General features: G+C 39.8%; 1 protein-coding gene across 1 annotated transcript; it reads left to right on the top strand.

Annotated features, from left to right (window-relative positions):
• Nucleotides 1-816: 816 nt before the first annotated feature.
• Nucleotides 817-17,052, top strand: s100p (S100 calcium binding protein P). Its single transcript, XM_011474339.4, has 6 exons — nt 817-951; nt 8,123-8,273; nt 9,047-9,148; nt 9,290-9,460; nt 10,776-10,971; nt 13,853-17,052. The coding sequence occupies exons 3-6, from the start codon at nt 9,099-9,101 to the stop codon at nt 14,135-14,137; spliced, it is 702 nt and encodes a 233-aa protein (XP_011472641.1). The 5' UTR covers nt 817-951; nt 8,123-8,273; nt 9,047-9,098; the 3' UTR covers nt 14,138-17,052.
• The last annotated feature ends 93 nt before the right edge of the window (nt 17,053-17,145 follow it).

The raw sequence follows: 17,145 nt of genomic DNA, 5'->3' as shown, positions 1-17,145 counted from the left end.
CTTCGATAGGTATCTTCACTTAAGCTGTGGAGGAATTCCCGCTCTTGTTTTCTGAATGCTCTCTAAATGTTGCATCAGAGTTTCATGCTCAGTCACCGCCTGCATTGGTACATAATCTACAAATACCTGAGCTGCTCTGGGGGAATTGCAGCAGCTCAGGGCTTTTATTCACTTACATGATTGGTCTGTTCGACAGGGATAATTAATAGTGCAGCTGGTGTTATTAAAGTGATGCTCATACACAGAAATAATACGACAAGTGTGCATGTTGCTACTTGGTTTCATGTCCTCAACTTGTCTTCTACGCATTTGTTTGCCAATGGAGGTCTGTGAAAAACATTCAAAAGTCATTTGTTTTTTCTTTTTTTAAACTTCTCTGATCCTAAAAATAGACAAAACAGGCGTTGGGCTGGTGAGGATGACGGAGCACTCGGGGGCAGAAGGGCACATATCTCCCTTTAGACTGAACAAGGTCAGAGCTGAGAAGCAGGAATCACCACTGGACTTCATCAGACAAAAGTATGTTCAGAGTTTGATTTAACCCTCAGAGTCAATAGAAAATAAACCAAATCACCTGAGATTTATCTCTCTTCCGTTCATGTAAGGCTTCTGTGCAATACGAAAAGTTGTTAGAGCTCGTTTAATTTGGCAGTCTGTTTTCTTTTTCTCTGCTGAACCCCCTCATCAACACCACTCACAGCCATCATCATTTGCTACTAAGGAGTGTGTGGCGCGTGGGGCAGCAAGTCCTCTGGCTGTTGCTCTGTATGGAGAATGGGAGGCATGCTGAGCGCTGCCAGTGCTTCTCTGGTCCTAATTTAGTGCTGAGGGAGGAGGAGGTGGTGGTGGTGGTGGTGGGGGGGGACTCATCCCAGAAGACTCATCACGACTGAGGACTTCACATGGACGTATGGACATAAACACCAGCAACCTGAAGGGTTTCTGATTTAAGTAAGTAGTGCGAGTTGACACAATTGGAATAAAACGTGGCGTTTGTGAGGTTTGACTTCCATGCTGGCCAGGATGTTGCGGCTGTGATAGTTGTCTGTGTGGGTCACTGACATCAACTGTGACAGGAAACACATTGTTACATCCTGCCTTCATCAAGATGAGCCATCAGAGCTTGTGCGTTGGGATGCAAGCTTGCAAACTGATGGAAAAAAAAGTTCCAACTCTTCCAGAAAAAAAACAATGTTTTTTCTGTAATGAGTTAGAAAGCAGAATAGCTGGTTTTAACCTCTGTGTTTATTGTTTACTTGGTTATTAAGTTGAATTTCATTTAAACCCAAACAGAAGCCGTGCCATCTTGTTCACTGCAAAGTATTTGATGCTTGCAAAACGGTAGAACCTTGATTTTACCATGCTTTACGTCATTTTAACTTATCTTTACGTTTCACCTTTCCAAGCTTTTCGGTACAGTTGAGAATTTTTATCTCATTCAATCTGGAAATAAGAAATGTATCTACAACTACATAAAGACTGTAAAAACACAAATCATTTGGTTAAAACTAGCACAAAAAAATGAATTATTGGGCTATATAACATTCAATTTGAAGTAATTCCAATTGCTCTTTAAGTTTATTTTTCCCTTGTTGAATGCTTGTGTAGATTTTTATTACTTAGTAAAAGATTTCTTGTCAAGTAAAAATGATTTGCTGCTTGGGCAGACAATGTTACAACTTTCTAGTGATTTTTCCTTAAAATTTGTGTTCTCTTTCTATTTTTAGGCACGTCTTTTTGCAGTCATAAACAGAAAAAGAAGAATAAAACTTTTGATAATAAACCCCTGTCTCAGAAAAGAGAAGAAAATGACCTTTTTTTCTTGCTTAATGTGTGGCGGCACTGACTGAGTGAATGAACCCGCAGAGCCTGCAGCATTGCTGATAATTGAATTACCTGCACTAGAATGACTTCTCCACTGTCTGGATTACTCAATTAGTGCACCCCGCTGTCAGGAGCCAACAAGTCTGATCCAAACAATCAGCAGCAGCTGTCTCTGCCGATCTGCAGCAAAACTCTTGCTATGATCACAGCAAAACATTGCCAAAGGTGTCCAGGTCACACCACCTTTTTTGGGGGGGTGGTTAGTTTTATTCTAAATATCGTAATGGTTCCATCTACGATAAGCAAGTGGCACTCTGTGGTAAAGTACCCCATGGGAGTTTAGGTTTCTAGTTTATGTGTTCCATTTTTTGTGATTTTTAATGTTGTTTTTGTTTATCTAATTTATTCATGAGTATTGTTTATTGCAGTGTTTCTCATATGTTTTGCCAGTCGGCCCGAGTGAGGTCTTTGGGCTTGGTTTTCTAAGACTCCAATGAAAAACTAAACAAAGCCTCACCTACCCTGTTGTAGGGTTAGGCTACAACAAAGCCTAACGCTATATAATAAGGTAACACCTGCTCTCTAAAGCTATGTACACACAGCCCACGGTATTGTGTGGTCAAGCGACCACTTTCAATTAAAAGTCTATGAAAACGCCAGTAAACACATGTTTTCCCGTGTTCCAAACTTTCACGCACAGCCACACAATACATGTGGAATGAAGTCAAATGACGGTGAACTTTGAATCAGGGACACAGATTTGGTAGTGACGTATGGATGGCGTCCTTTTTAATTAACGAAAGTGGCAACCATTTTAAAAATGTATCATAGAGGAGAAAGTATTATTGTGCTCGTCTGGAATTCTATGATACCAAGTCTTTCATTTGTCGAAACATAGATAAAAAAAAAAAGCCAGGAGGAAGATGCGCGAGAATTGAGCTGCTTTGACATTTCACATTAAGCCTCTTCCAACTGCAGGTGTTGGACACGTATAGAGTTAATTCAGTCTCAATAATAAGAAATGTTTCACAAATACATACTCTCTGATTCACAAACATATATTTATGGAAACATGTAATATAAATTCACAAATCCACATGGAGTGTTTCACAAACATAATTATGATCAGATCATACGAATTACAGAATGTGTATTTACGAATCGCCTCTCATTTGTGAATCTCTCTGTATTTGTGAGAGAACTCTTCTAACGTGCCAGTTCAACAAATGTCATCCTTGGCTAATGAATTTGTCAATCAAACTCTTTAACCCAACCAGGCGTGCTCACTTTCAGTCAATTGTATGAATCTGTGTATCATTCCTTCATCCGTTTTAGGTCGGGCAAGAATTCGGATTCGGCCGTACATGTATTACACACGAGGTCCATGTAATTTTCTATGACGCAAGGATGTTCAGGCTGCACACTCAACAGCTAGTCAGTTTATGACTGTGCTATGAAGTGAAAGATGGGGGAAAAAAATGGGGTAGTTGGACCTCTCAGTGTCCGCTGTCACCAGGGAGCAGCAGCTGGAGGTTGGAAAGAAAGACGACAGCCAAATTTGAGCTCTTGAGAGACATTTATGTTAAAAATGTAAAAAATGGCCAAAACAGCAAAACTGTGATGACAAGTTTTGATGAATAATTCTCTCTAAGGTCTTAACTCATCCAGAACATACTGCAACACTGGAGATTCTATATCCCTCAACAATATTTGCTTCTGCGCTTCCAGATTTTTGCATTTTATGAGAAACAGACTGCCTGAGGACATGAGGGCCTTATTCATTGAGGTTTTTGAAAATTAATTTAATGACACATCTATTCAATTCAGCTTTTAAGTAGAACTTATATGTGGGTTGTTGTTTATTCTTTTATTCTGTATTTTATCATGTTTGTTTTATGCTTGGTATTCAAGTTTTACTTTTTATGCATTCATTCATTTGAATTAATACTTTTATAATTTTTACTTTTTTAAAATATTTTTACATTTTCTATGTATTACTTCTACATTTTAGCTGTTTATGAGCGTGTTCTCACCCTAGGCTGGGGTATTTGTGTTTGGGCTACCGGAGTGGTGGCCCTTCTTGTACCCTGGCCTTCCTTTTCTGGCTCCTCCTAGCTGCCTGGGCTTGGTATGCCCAGTCGGGCACTGCTTACTGGGGATGGGCGGGTTTGGCCCGTGTTGACTGGATGCTGACACCAGGCATCACATGCCTCTTGTATACGTAGCATTAGAAAACCCTGCTGCTCCTTTGTTTGTTTGTGCTGTGGTTCCTCCTTCCTTAGCACTGATGTTTAGGTTCTCCAAACACACGGTCCCGTCCAGAGTGAACTTCTGCATTAAAAAACTTTTTCCAGGTCCTGCAACGCTGTTTGTCAGAACCACTTTGATGGATCCAAGATAGTCAGAAGATGATCTGAAGATGTTTTCGGACCTGAGTAGGACATTTTGTTTGTGGTGCAGAGCTCAAAGAACATCCTTTTGAGGATATTTCATCTTTCTGCTTCCTCAGCTCCTTCAGTCACATGTTCACTTCTCCTGAAAACATCATAAGTTCTTCTCACACATCCTGTGGAAACATCTGCTAAAAGAAAAAAAAACAATTAAAGGAAAAAACAGAATCCTTTTTACATCTGCCCAAAATTGCTGCAGCACAAGTCCACAAACATCTTGACTTACTTTTTCCAGATCTTGTTTCACAGCAGGAATGTTCTGGTGGAGCAGATTAGACCCTGAATGAGGTGAAGTTCTGCATTCTCTAAAGTAGGCAGATGAGGACAGCAGCTCCTCATAACAAAACATGACCCCATTTTTATTCTATCTGCCAGTGGAGACCAAAGAGAAAATTCTCTGAAACTTCATAAAAATCCATCCATGTGAGCTTTTCATGTTTATAAAACCCAGACTCTGGGCTCTCATTTCTTTGCATTCAGTGATCTGCAGCTGCTTAAAAACGTATTCGGGTGAGCAGAAATGGTCATGGGTTTTGTTTAAAATTGTAGCTGGCTTAGTGCTTACTGCATTAGTGTGACAAAGTGGGCCAGGAAGAGGATTAGGAATCTGTTCAAAAACTGTTGACAGTAAATCAGGTTCTATCTTGAAAATATTTCAACCGTATATCTAGGTCTTTCCACAAAAACGTTTTTGATCGGCAAAATTAGATGGATTTCAAAATAAAGCAATCCTAAAATGAGCTGGAAAACAAAGAGAGTGGAAAGTTTCCACAAACATTCAGCAGCTGGAGAAAAGAAAGAACTGAATGGAAAAAGACTGCTTTGAACAAGGGGGTATTCTATAGATTTTCAACGGGTTAAGTGCTTTAAGTTTCAAAGTTTTAAAAAAAAGTTTCAAAAAGCCTCTACAACTAAAAGGAGGACATGGAACCCAAGTCATCAAGACTTTGGTCCAGAAGGAGAGGCGTTTGGTCTTTATTTACGAGCAGTATTTATTGCCTTATCACTTACAAACCTCACCACATCTCTGCTTTTTTTAAAAATAACATATTTTAAAAGAAGAGAAAAAGAAGCAGAACAGTTTATTTGACATCGGAGATACTTGTTGCATGTAATATTAGTGTAACACTGATTTGGGCCATTATGATTCATGCTATACACTTGTATTTCCTTTAATATTGTCTTAAGTTACAGTGGGGCAAAAAGTATTTAGTCAGGCATGGGTGTGCCAGTTCTCCCACTTAAAAAGATGAGAGAGGCCTGTAATTTTTATCATAGATACAACTTTTGATAGACAAAATGAGAAAGAAAAATCCAGAAAATTACATTGTCAGATTTTTAAAGAATTTATTTGTAATTTATGGTGGAATTAAGCAGAAGCCCCTCCCTGCTTGTCCAGTGTAAACACGATGGGCCAACGCGCATTTAAGAACCCACGTTCTTGAATGTTTGTCAAATGCGCGGCGTGTACATAGCTTTAGAAGCTGCTCTTTGATGAAAACAAAGCAGAGCAGCTGTATTTCACCCACTGTGAGAACAAAGAGACGCTGCACAGCAAGCAAATGGCATCTAAGTAATCTGCCAAAACCAGAACCATGACATCAGCTCTGAGATCTGAGATGTCAGTCCATTTGCTACAGTCACGTTGTGAGCACATGCTTTTCACAAACCGCAGGCCCCACGAGCATAAATCACAATCTCTCTAGGTGAAGAAGTGATGTAGAACGGGATGAAGGTCAGGCATCTTGTGGTATGTATTTGGGAATGTGTGTGTTTATGCATCTGACCCCAAAGGCGTCACTGTGACGACCGACAACCCGCCTTCCATGAAGAAATTATGGGTGGTCTACCATACAAGTGGCTTGACTTATGGCATGCTCAAGGTGGGGGCAAACGTGCACGTGCATGTGCAGCTGTGCATGTGACAGTGCATTCAGTAGGGGACAGTTTTCTGTATTTGTACATGGCAGCAAACAGACTGGGGTCAGTCCTGTTGGGCTTTACTGGAAGAAGGTGGCTGATTATTCTGAGACAAATGCCAAAGCTCTGTGGGTCTCTTCCAGCCCTGGAGGCCATGAGTCAATGTGTTTGTCTGTGACCTAGGCTCCTGGCTAGAGTAGTGGAGGACGTCATGAAATCGGTTCCTGTCCAGTGGAAAAATTTTCTTTGACTCTCCAATGTCTGCTGGACTGTCTCCTCACAATACGTTTTTCCATCTTTGATGGCTCCCCAAATGTTGACAATTGGATAGAGGATGAGAACAAATTGATTACCTTTAATCATGCAGGTGACAGGGAATTCGAGACCATTGCAAAGAAGACACTGTACACCACGTGTGTGAAAGTTTGACATTTTCAGTCGTTGGCGGATATGGACGCTTCTAATTGGACTGAGGTTTTTGGCACAGGGCGTACTCTAAAAGGACACTGGCGTTCTCTGTACAAGTTGCCCATTGAGAAACAAACAGCTGATCCCCAATGGAGAATTGTACATGGTGCCATAGCTGCAAACAGATACAAAGCTCACTTTGTTCCAACTCAATTAGTCAAGGGGGATTTTGTGTGGCATCTGTAACTCTCGCACACTTGGTAATTCAGTGTTACAGGCATAGGGGTTTGTTTGCGGTGTTGGAATATTGGTGTCGCAGACTAGGGGAGGTGTTTTCTTTCCCATTGTTTGTTTTTGGTCTCAAGTAAACTGTCCGTCGGAAACATGCACACATGTTTCTTAGTTTTATTTTGCACAAGCTAAACTTGCAATTTGGTTAACGAGAAATAATTGTTTTCTCTCTATTGGTTAGTGTTTTTTTCTCTTCTGAAAAGTCGTGTAAATGTTAAAGTTGCTTTTTTAAAGTTGATCAGTGACCTTGAAAAGTTTAAATGCGTTTGGGCTCTGGAGAGAGTTCTGTGTTGTATTGGGGATGACAATAACAATGTGTTTCAATTTTAAATGCCATCTGGTTGACATGCTGCTTTTCGCTATGTTTTTGTTCTGATTCTTTTCTTGTTTTTTTTTTCAATTTAAAATGTTTCGTTTTTACTTGAATGTACAGTCTGTCCTTGTTATAATGTGAGTTATTAAAGGACTATGTATAATTCAATTTTTCTGTCAGCTTTCGATTCTTAGTCTCTTTCATGTCTGATCCCTGTTACATTTTTTCAGATCATAAACAGGTTTAGAGCTTTTCAATATAGAGTTCTCTGCTTTAATTTTTTTTCCTCATTTGTTTCACATTTTCAACAGTTTTGTTTGTGTTAAAGGTTTTTTTATGTTATATTTGAGGTTACTCGACTTAAAGTCGTGGCATTGCTGTCACAAGTCAAGACTTTTGCTTTTGGCTCCTTCCTTCTCCACAATTCTTAAACCACCTCTTAATTTGGGAAAGTATAATGAACAGTTTCTTGGGGGTTCAGGGTGGAGCTGTGGAGTTTCTAGCCCTCGCTTTCACATACAGTAACACTGTAGCACATCTTAGCACACACTCAAATGCTCACTCACACACAAACATGCACATCTTCATAAGCCTATTCACTTGTCCGCTAACACACGTGTTATAATTAGTGCAGCTGTTTGTTAAAAACATGTAGGCCTACATGAACAGAAATATCAATAAGACTGGACTTTCTTACCTTTCCTTCAGCTGGGGTGAGAGTTTATTTTTCATTTGATCTTACTCAGAATGGGATCAGAAGCAAACATGGCTTTATTGATTTGGCTTCAGTAGAATACATATGGTGTGCTTTTAAACATGGATTCATCAGTTTTGCCAAGGTCATGCTGTAACACAATGACAGATGTGTGCTCAGTAGTCCCTAGGATTGACGGTTTCCATTCCTGTCTTCATACAGGTACATCCAGGAGTGTGACAATGCCTCCATGCAGCCCCTACAGCAAACCCCTGCAGAAATGCTTACAGTTATTTTAAAGTCCATGTTTTTCCACCATAAACCGATGGCGTCACATTTATCTGAGCTACATCAGAAGTACTTCAGATCACAGGTAAGATGCCAGCATGTAAAGCATGCACCACTTGAATTGTGCGCACACAAATAAACATTTACATGTATGCACAGTAGTGCATACTTAGCAAGACACGCTTTTACTTTCCAAGGTGTTTGCGTTTAAACCTCATTATGGATGAATAAATGAATAAATGAATAAATGAATGAATGAATGAATGAATGAATGAATGAATGAATGAATGAATGAATGAATGAATGAATGAATGAATGAATGAATGAATGAATGAATGAATGAATGAATTAAAGGATGGATGGATTTGTGAATGCATAGCTAAATGTTTTGATGGAAGAATGAAGCCTTAAAAACTGAAAAACCTATGATATGCCTAAAGTCTATAATATGAAGCAAAAAACACAAACATAAACACAGACAAAGTTCCCTGAAAAGTGTCTGTGTTTATTTCCTCTATTCCCCTACAGATTGTATACGTTTCTATGGTAGCCATTTAAAATTTGTCATTGGTTAGTTTGGGTCGTTCCCACACCAGTCTGTCTGCCTAGGTTTGGGTTTGGAAGGCTGTCAGTGCACTATGAAAGTTAACGGAATCCTGTCACACAAGACAGGAACATTTCTCAATGCTGTTGAAATAGAAAATCAAATCAAATCAAATACTTTTTCGTGTGTAATGTGATCCAGCCTTCCAAATTTTCATGAGAACACGTGAAGTTAAATTCTGGAGCAGTTTAATGCTGTTTTCTTTGGACAATGATCAATTCTATTGATGATAAATGTTGCTTGCTGTTTTACAGGTGGGCCAATAATTTTAGCAACTCCAGCACTCTGTCATTGTAACTAAAGACAATGTTTCTGTGGGTAGGAACCCGAGTCACAGAGGGAAGTACTGACCAAAGGTAGGATTTTATTTTCACCTCTCTGTGATCTAAATTATGTCAGTTCAAGAATGACCTGTTGTACCTATTGACTATTCACAGCTGAGACTTTTAGAGCCTTGGTTAAAACTCTATTTGAGCTTCAGTATGGACTCTTCTCAGATCAATCTACCAGAGGATTCGAGACTTTGAGGTTCTGGACAGACGGAAAACGGTGACAGCACTGAGGGCTGGAGAAGACAGAGCTATCCTGCTGGGCGTTAGCATGATCCTCCTGTCTGTGATGATGTATTTTGTTCTGGGAATCACTGTTCTACGTTCCTACTTTGACAGGTGACTTCAGCAACATCTCAGTAAAATCGTTGTCACCTTTCATTTTCAGAGTTCCTCTCTCTAGTTCTTCTCCTCGAGCGTTAGAGTCGTTTATGTCACGACTACAGTAATGTATTCTTTATCAAAACCTGTGAAGCTACATTCACACCGGCCTTGGCAACGCACATTTAAGCAACCACTTCAAATTAAAAGCCAATTTTAACTTACATAAATATATATGTGCGCCTTTTGACTTTCGTGTCTAAAACTCTTGCGTCCGTGTGTTGCTGTGCAAGTTTCAATGACCGTTTTTGGGCTTGTGTCCATTGAGCGAGTGTTGAAGGTCAAACCAGGTTGAACTTTGACCAATCAGGGACTGGGCTTTGAATGGTGCCACTTTTAATTCACAGAAGTGCCATTCACTTGAAAATTGATCATGAAGGAGAAATTAATAATTGCGGTTTGTACGTAGCCAGAATTACAGCACACAAAGTCTTTCATGTATCAGAATAGAGCTGTGAAAGTAAAAGCCTTAAGCAAGATTTGCGAGATTTGCACCGCTTTGACATTTAACACCAAGCCTCTTCCAACTGAAGGTACCAAAAGTATTGGCTCACCCATCCAAATGATCAGAATCCGGTGTCCTAATCACTCGCCCTGGCCACAGGTGTATGAAACCAGGCCCTCAGGCATGCAGACAGTTTTTACAAACATTTGTGAAAGAATGGGCCGCTCTCAGGAGCTCAGTGAATTCCAGCGTGGAATAAATCCAGTGGTGAAATTTCATCGCTCCTGTGAACTCTACCATAAGAAAGTGGAAGAGTTTGGGGAACAACAGCAACTCAGCCATGATGGTCAAAAACTCATACAAAAACTCCTCAATCTTGTGGACAGAATCCCAGAAGAGTTGAAGCTGTAATAACGGCAAAAGGTGGACTGACATCATATTGAACTGTGTGGTTAAGAATGGGAAGCACTTCAGTTCATATGTGAGTCAAGGCAGGTGAGCAAATACTTTTGGTAATATAGTGTACATGCGCTAGTATCAGGTAGTGGCAGTCCAATGTGAATGCTTTGAGCATGTTCTTGAACACGCGTCACATGCCTGGTGTGAACATACATAGCATAAGATCCATTTAGCTCACTGCACTCCTGTTGACCCAATGAAACTACATCTTTTCAATCCCTCAGTTACTCCAGCTGAAGATTTCACAAACAACTCAAAATTTTTAAGGATGTAAATGACAGATGGGATGATGTGTCTTAAATCTTTAAAACATTTTATTCACATGGCTGGAAAGAAATAATATTAGTTAAAACACCCTTTTTCTTACAGTTTATGGACAGAGGAGGACACATGCACAGTTGTGAATGCCACCATTGTGTGGGATGTGAACTGTTCGTACAGCTGTGGGGCAGAGTGCTGGAAAAGCTCCCGGTACCCATGTCTTCAAGTCTTTGTGAGCCTCAACTCGACAGAAAAGGTGGTGCGACTGCTGCACAATGAGGACACTCAGGACAACAATCCTGAGGTACCAGCAGCACTTCTGTTTTTGCTGGACCTGCATCTTTTGCATGTATGCAGAGGAGAAATAAGTATTGTCTGAGTTTGAGAGAGCTTCTTAGATCCTGTTATTTTTTATAGCTACTTCAGGTGATGTTAAAGGGTTCCAAGCAGGGTTTTCTACCTCTTTGTCACTCAAAGAACTTTCATGTAGCTTGTCAACCATTTGCTCCCAGAAAAGCTCATATGTTCACTCACTAAACCACATCTACTGGAGAAAACTAAAGACCCAGAGTGTTTTAGGTCAGCATCAGACACCCAAAACAGTCTGGGAGCAGCACAGATTTAGAGCTAAACTATTCAAACTGATGAACTGTTTACATTTACAATAAACTTAACATGTTTCAAATATAGAAAAAAATGTGTAATAGTACCAAAGAAATGAGAAAGTTTAACAACAATCTGGACTTTAGGACAAAGAGGAAGAAAGTGGATTTAGCTTAAATAAAGTTCAATTTCTCTGGTTATTTTTATCAGACCATTTTAGCCATAGCAAGACTAAAGATGTGCAGCCCAGGAAAGTTTGATAAACTCTTTTCCGGGTTAACGTCCAAGTATCTCCTCAGAATCCAACAATTGGAATTGTAAGTGGTCTGGATAGGGTCCTTGTTGTCGTCAACACTGGACCTTAAAACCTAATTCTGTGTTTTCAAGCTTGTCCTTCCTGCTATTTCTGCTCATTGGTCAATTCAGGGGATCTGCAGTCTGACTAAACACACCTGAACTATGTCCTATAAGACGCCCCAAGCATCCTGCTTGTTTTCCACACATCCATGTCCTGGATGTTTGGGAAAAGAATGCTAAGATTCTGAGGACCAGGGTAAAAGACTACTGTAAAAGGAAATTTTTAAGCTGCTGTTCAGGAAAATCAAGTTACAATAATGTTGTAGTGAGCCACAATACTTTCACCAAAGTGAATGTCAAGATCCATATCACTGGGGATGTCAGAGGAAGGCTGCAAAGTGGTGTCCTAAGAAGACTACAGTCCAATAAGACTCACCTTTCCCCTTCCTACATAAAAAAATAATCAAATAAAAAAAAAACAAAAAAAAAACAAGACAAACAAATATTTTTTTTACGAACCGCACAATGCCCCCCCCCCCCCCCCCCCCCACACACACACACACGCACATAGATGATAAAAAGAATGATAAAATGATGCAATGTCGAGACCTGGCTTCGTACTGAAGTGGGGAAACGATGTTATGGGCACATGTCCACATCAGTGACCCCCCCACCCCCACCCCACCCCCACTCAAGTTCACAGAATACACTACCACAGGACCCCCCAGATCTAGACAAAGAGCCAGACCAGGGAGCCCATTGCAGCGACCCCGTTAAGTGAGAAGGGTCAGTCACTGATGTGGAGGATCCCTCGCAAACCCTCTTTTACCGTCAGGCGTGTTTGGATTGGAGTTGGTAACACGTGCACAAGACCTGAATGTGTGAAAGGACTTTATGTTCAGTGATGGCATCCAGATTCTCCCAACAGCAGTTGGGCCACAAGGTGAAAGAGTGAGGAACACAGTGGTAACACTTTGGTGACACAGGAATGTGTGGGCAGGTATTTCCCACACCAAGCTAACAGGCCTTGTCACCATTGGAGTATATCTCAGCGCAGCAGGATTTTGAAATTAAAATTGTGCAACCAATGACAAAATCCCATCCATAGTCTGGAACTGAACTCTATGCAGCAAGAACACAACTTTAGTAAACAAGATGGAATGGCATTCCAGCAGTCCTGACCTCAACCCCATTGAACAACTGCGGGATCATCTTGGGCGTGCTGTTCATGCTAGGGCGACCCATACTACCACGCTGGCTGACTTACAGAAAGGTTATGGGAGATGCCTTCACACAGCAATGTGTGACCCAGCCAGAGACCAGCATTAGAAGGAGGAGGTGCCAGGGAGTTGCAAATGTGTTTGCTTCTTTCAGTCACGACCAAGGCTTCTGTTTGTTAAATGTTCTAATCTATAATCCAATCTACTAAACGCCACCAAAAACGTAATGGCAGAATGAGTTGTGTGTTGGTAGCAGAGATGATTTGGAAAATGTTGTCCTATGTGCAATCCACATACTGCCTGCTGCTTATCACACAAGGGCATATTCCCCAAAAATGTTGCATCATTTAAAAGTTGAACTTCATTAGAAGTAAAAAGGTCTTACTTTTTTGGTAAAAGATATTAAAGTTCTCTTCCATATTTAACTGGGCTGTTTGTAATAAATATTTACACTGCTGCAGTTTGTCTGAGTTTCAAAATATTACATTATACATTTTGGTAAAATAAAACAAATGACTCACCCATAAATACAGTAATGAACTTGTGGTGCTCTCTGTTTGTGGTGTCAGATTATAGGGTAACATAATCCCAAAAGTGCTAAAATGCTTTACCAGGTTGTATAGATATAAAGTTTAAATCATGGTTCTCCTTATAGTTTAGCTGTCTGTACCTTTTTTGGCAAATTTAAGGAATTGATAAAAAAAACAACAAATAGGATTATTAAATCTAAACATTTAAAGCCAAAAGGTTAAGATTGAATCACAAGATATTTTAGGGGAAAATTGCCAATTTTACACCTGATATGTTACCTATAAATGAAAGTGTTAGGTTTGTGCAAATTATAACAAATCTTTCAGAGCATATTTTTATTAGTTTCATTATATTAAACAGTGATTGCTTATAATGTCAATAAAATATGTTTCTGCACCTAAACAAATCTTGTACTCTCATGTATTATGTGTGCACACCTTTAATTTTAAGCAGTCATAATTAGTTGTTAAAATTAAAATGTGACTATAAATCAAGACTTTCCTTACCACCGTTTCTTTTCCTCCCTTTCCTCAGTGTTTCTACATCCCAAAGTGTCACAAGAACTACGCATCAACACGTGCCATTGTTGAGAGTATTTGTGAACGCCTCAGATCTCAGCACACACTTCACTGCTTTGTGGACCCAACAAACCAGACTGAGAGTGCTATCCTGACCCAGTTTTACAGCAGAGTTGCTGTCTTCCACTCACTGTTCTGGCCAACCTGCACTTTAGTTGGAGGAACCATCATCATTGCCATGGTGAAGCTGACTCAAAACCTGTCCATCATGTCTGAGAGACTGAGTCGCATCAGTAGGTAAAGGGCAGGAAGACCACATGTCGGAAGTTTGTTACCTTACGCCGGTGAGGGCGCAGACGCTTTGTTGGGCTGAGACAAGAAACACAGCTCAGAGGGATGTGGTCCTTAGACCAGTGGGACATTTCAGTTTTTCTTTGTGAGACACTTGTAAGTGTCTAAAGGGATAAAAGCACATGACCTGTCCCAATCTTGTTTGTTTTGGGACCAGCAAAGGTGGAAATGACGTCATTCAGTTTAGAGGATCACAGCCAGATTGGAGCAGCGGCACAATTTCTCCATCCTAACTCTCACTAAGCTGAAACACATTTTTTCTTTTTGAACAGATTACCTGGTGCCTTTAGGGACAGCCAATGAACTTCATCCCTGCAAAAGAGACACCAAAGAAGTTTGTAAGAAGAGCTTACATCCAATGGTAGACTTAAAACTGCTAGTTTTGGATCAGTTTAAATGCACAGTTGCAAACATTCATTGCAGCTTGACACTGAAATGGTTAAAGCTCACAAATGCTGTGAAATGACCATTCCTTAAAATTTTGAACAAACACAGTGCATAATAACAGTTCTTCTACTGAATGTGAGATGAAGGAAGGCAGTTTTTGATTAATCTACAGTCTTCAGTCAGACTTACAGAGCAGTGTTTACTTTTAGTGTCTGAGTAGGAGGAAACCACCAGCTCATTTTATATGATATTTTTATTATTGGGTAGATACTGAAGTCATGCTGAAGTTTGAACTTAAAGGGACTGCATTTATGTCTATGTGGTTATCTTGTTTTTAGTTTGAGTGTGTCGTGATGAAACCAGGCCAGTATCTTTGCCTTAATGATTTTCTATTGCCATAAAAAAACATTTCAGGAACTAGGGTTTTTTCTAAGCGGCATTGCTGCAGCTGTCTTTATTCTGAATGCACGAATAGGTTTAAGAATTTCTAGGAGACACAGGATGGGGTTCTTTAAAATCCATCCCAGAGGACTAACAGGGTAACTCTGGCCTAAATGGGATTGAGGTTATCATGCATTTCTGATTACTCTTCAGAGCTGCAGGCTTTAAAGGGCAAGAGATGTTGGAAACTGGTTGCCAGTCTGTGGCAGGGCCATACAATTACACACAGTCACATGTGTACCTAAGGGACAATTTAGATACACAACCAAATCTATAAAGCATGTTTTTTGACTGTGGTAGAAAGCCAGCGTGCCCAGAGAAAACCCATGCAGGAACAGGGAGAAACCTTTCAAACTCCACTCAGAAAGGCCCCAAATGGGATTCAAACCAGGGCCTTCTCACTGTGAGGCAAAAGAGCTTGACTCCTGTGGAACCCCCAAAAGGCAATATGTTGCTCGATGTTGAAGACCCAAATCCCACTATGTTGTCTACAGCGCATCAGAATGCATTGGTGCTACATGTGCCTCACAAGTGTGGCTGCACATGAGGCTGGATTGTGACTTCTCACAATCAAAGAAATACACAAACTGCAAACTGGCCACATTTTTTTAATGCTTAAACTAAATTAAGTGTTCCACAGGCAAAAAATGATGTTTGGAGAGCCGAATGAAGGGTTTTTCCTTAAATAGAGGAGCCTCAGAACTTGATCTCTTCATATTCGCCACGTCATGACCATCATGTCTCACAAGAGTGGCTTCCAGCTGAGTGTGAAGTAGCTGGGACACGAATCAGCCCCTCCAAGTTTAGGGACAAAGTACGGGAAATACTACACTGATCAGCCCCAAACCTTTGTCACTTTTCACTCTTTGGGTGAATAGAAAACTGAGATCCATAAATGAAGGTTGTGGAGACATGCCCAGATGGTGCTCATTGAGATGCTGTGCATCAGGCCACTGAGGGTAGACTTGACAACAAAAGCTGGTCAGATGAGGAGCTAACTAAAAACTGCCTGGAAGTTAATTAGTAGATATAAGAAAAGATCATTTGATTCTTAAGAAGTAAGGAAAAATGGGGACTAAAGCAGGTTGTTAATCATTACCTTTGTGTCAGCTCCTACCTGCTCATTTACCATATTAATGAATAGTTACCAAAGAGTTGTAAACAATATTCAGATGTTGACTTTAACCAAATGCAAAGATCACTTTGAACTCAGGAAAAACAAACGACTCACTTGTTGTGGTGTAATGATTAATTTCAACAACAGTATGATTCATATCATAATTTGTGGTTGCTGATGCGATTCATTGTCCATATTGGCTTTGAACAATTTGAATTGATCCCATTCACTGACCTAAAATGGATCTAGGACATCTTTAGCCAAAACTTCAACCAGTGTGACTCAGAGATAAATATCTGCGTAATGAACATGTGTCGTTTTTTTTCTAGATTCTTTGCATTTCTTGCAGATAATCAAGTGTAAAATAAACATGTGTACAAACACACAAGTAAACAATTATTCATGTTAAATCCATTCACATTTTAGTTTCCTAAAGTTTAGCTCGCCATTGTTTTTCCACATCAAAATAATGCAGACATTATTAGAACATTCTACCACACTGCACGGTCACATGTCTTTGCAAAATTCAAAGTGTTTCCACAAATTGGACTGGAATGATTGATAAGTTTTTGCTGCCATCACATGTGTGTTGTAATGCATTTGGTTGTTTTTACTTTATAGCCAAAACCTATCGTTACTCAGTCTAAATGTTATTTTCCAAGGCCAATGTAGTCAATTTATTTTACTTGGAAATAATGTTATAATGGTATAGGTGAATTCAACTAACAATCTTCCTCAGACAGATTACTCTGGTTGAATAGTAGTAATATAAATCGATTCATCAATTAAGTCGATTTATTGAGGAATCTTAGTTGTAGTATTGGTAATTCCTGAGTGTATGGGTATTTTTTTGAATACTTATGAATAGGACAGTTTATCAGTAATTATTTTTATGTTCAATAAAAGAACATCTTATATTACATTGACTTGGAGAATTTAATTCCTCTCAAAACTGTCTGTGAAAGCCAACAGTCACTGAAAGTGCTGACCAAAAAGCAAAAAAAAGTCTGATA

Source organism: Oryzias latipes, chromosome 4, assembly GCF_053564925.1.
Source record: "Oryzias latipes strain Hd-rR chromosome 4, Olatipes_Hd-rR_3.1".
Lineage (NCBI taxonomy): Eukaryota > Metazoa > Chordata > Actinopteri > Beloniformes > Adrianichthyidae > Oryzias > Oryzias latipes.
The sequence above is the reverse complement of the archived record's forward strand: the minus strand, read 5'-3'. Positions and strand labels throughout refer to the sequence as shown.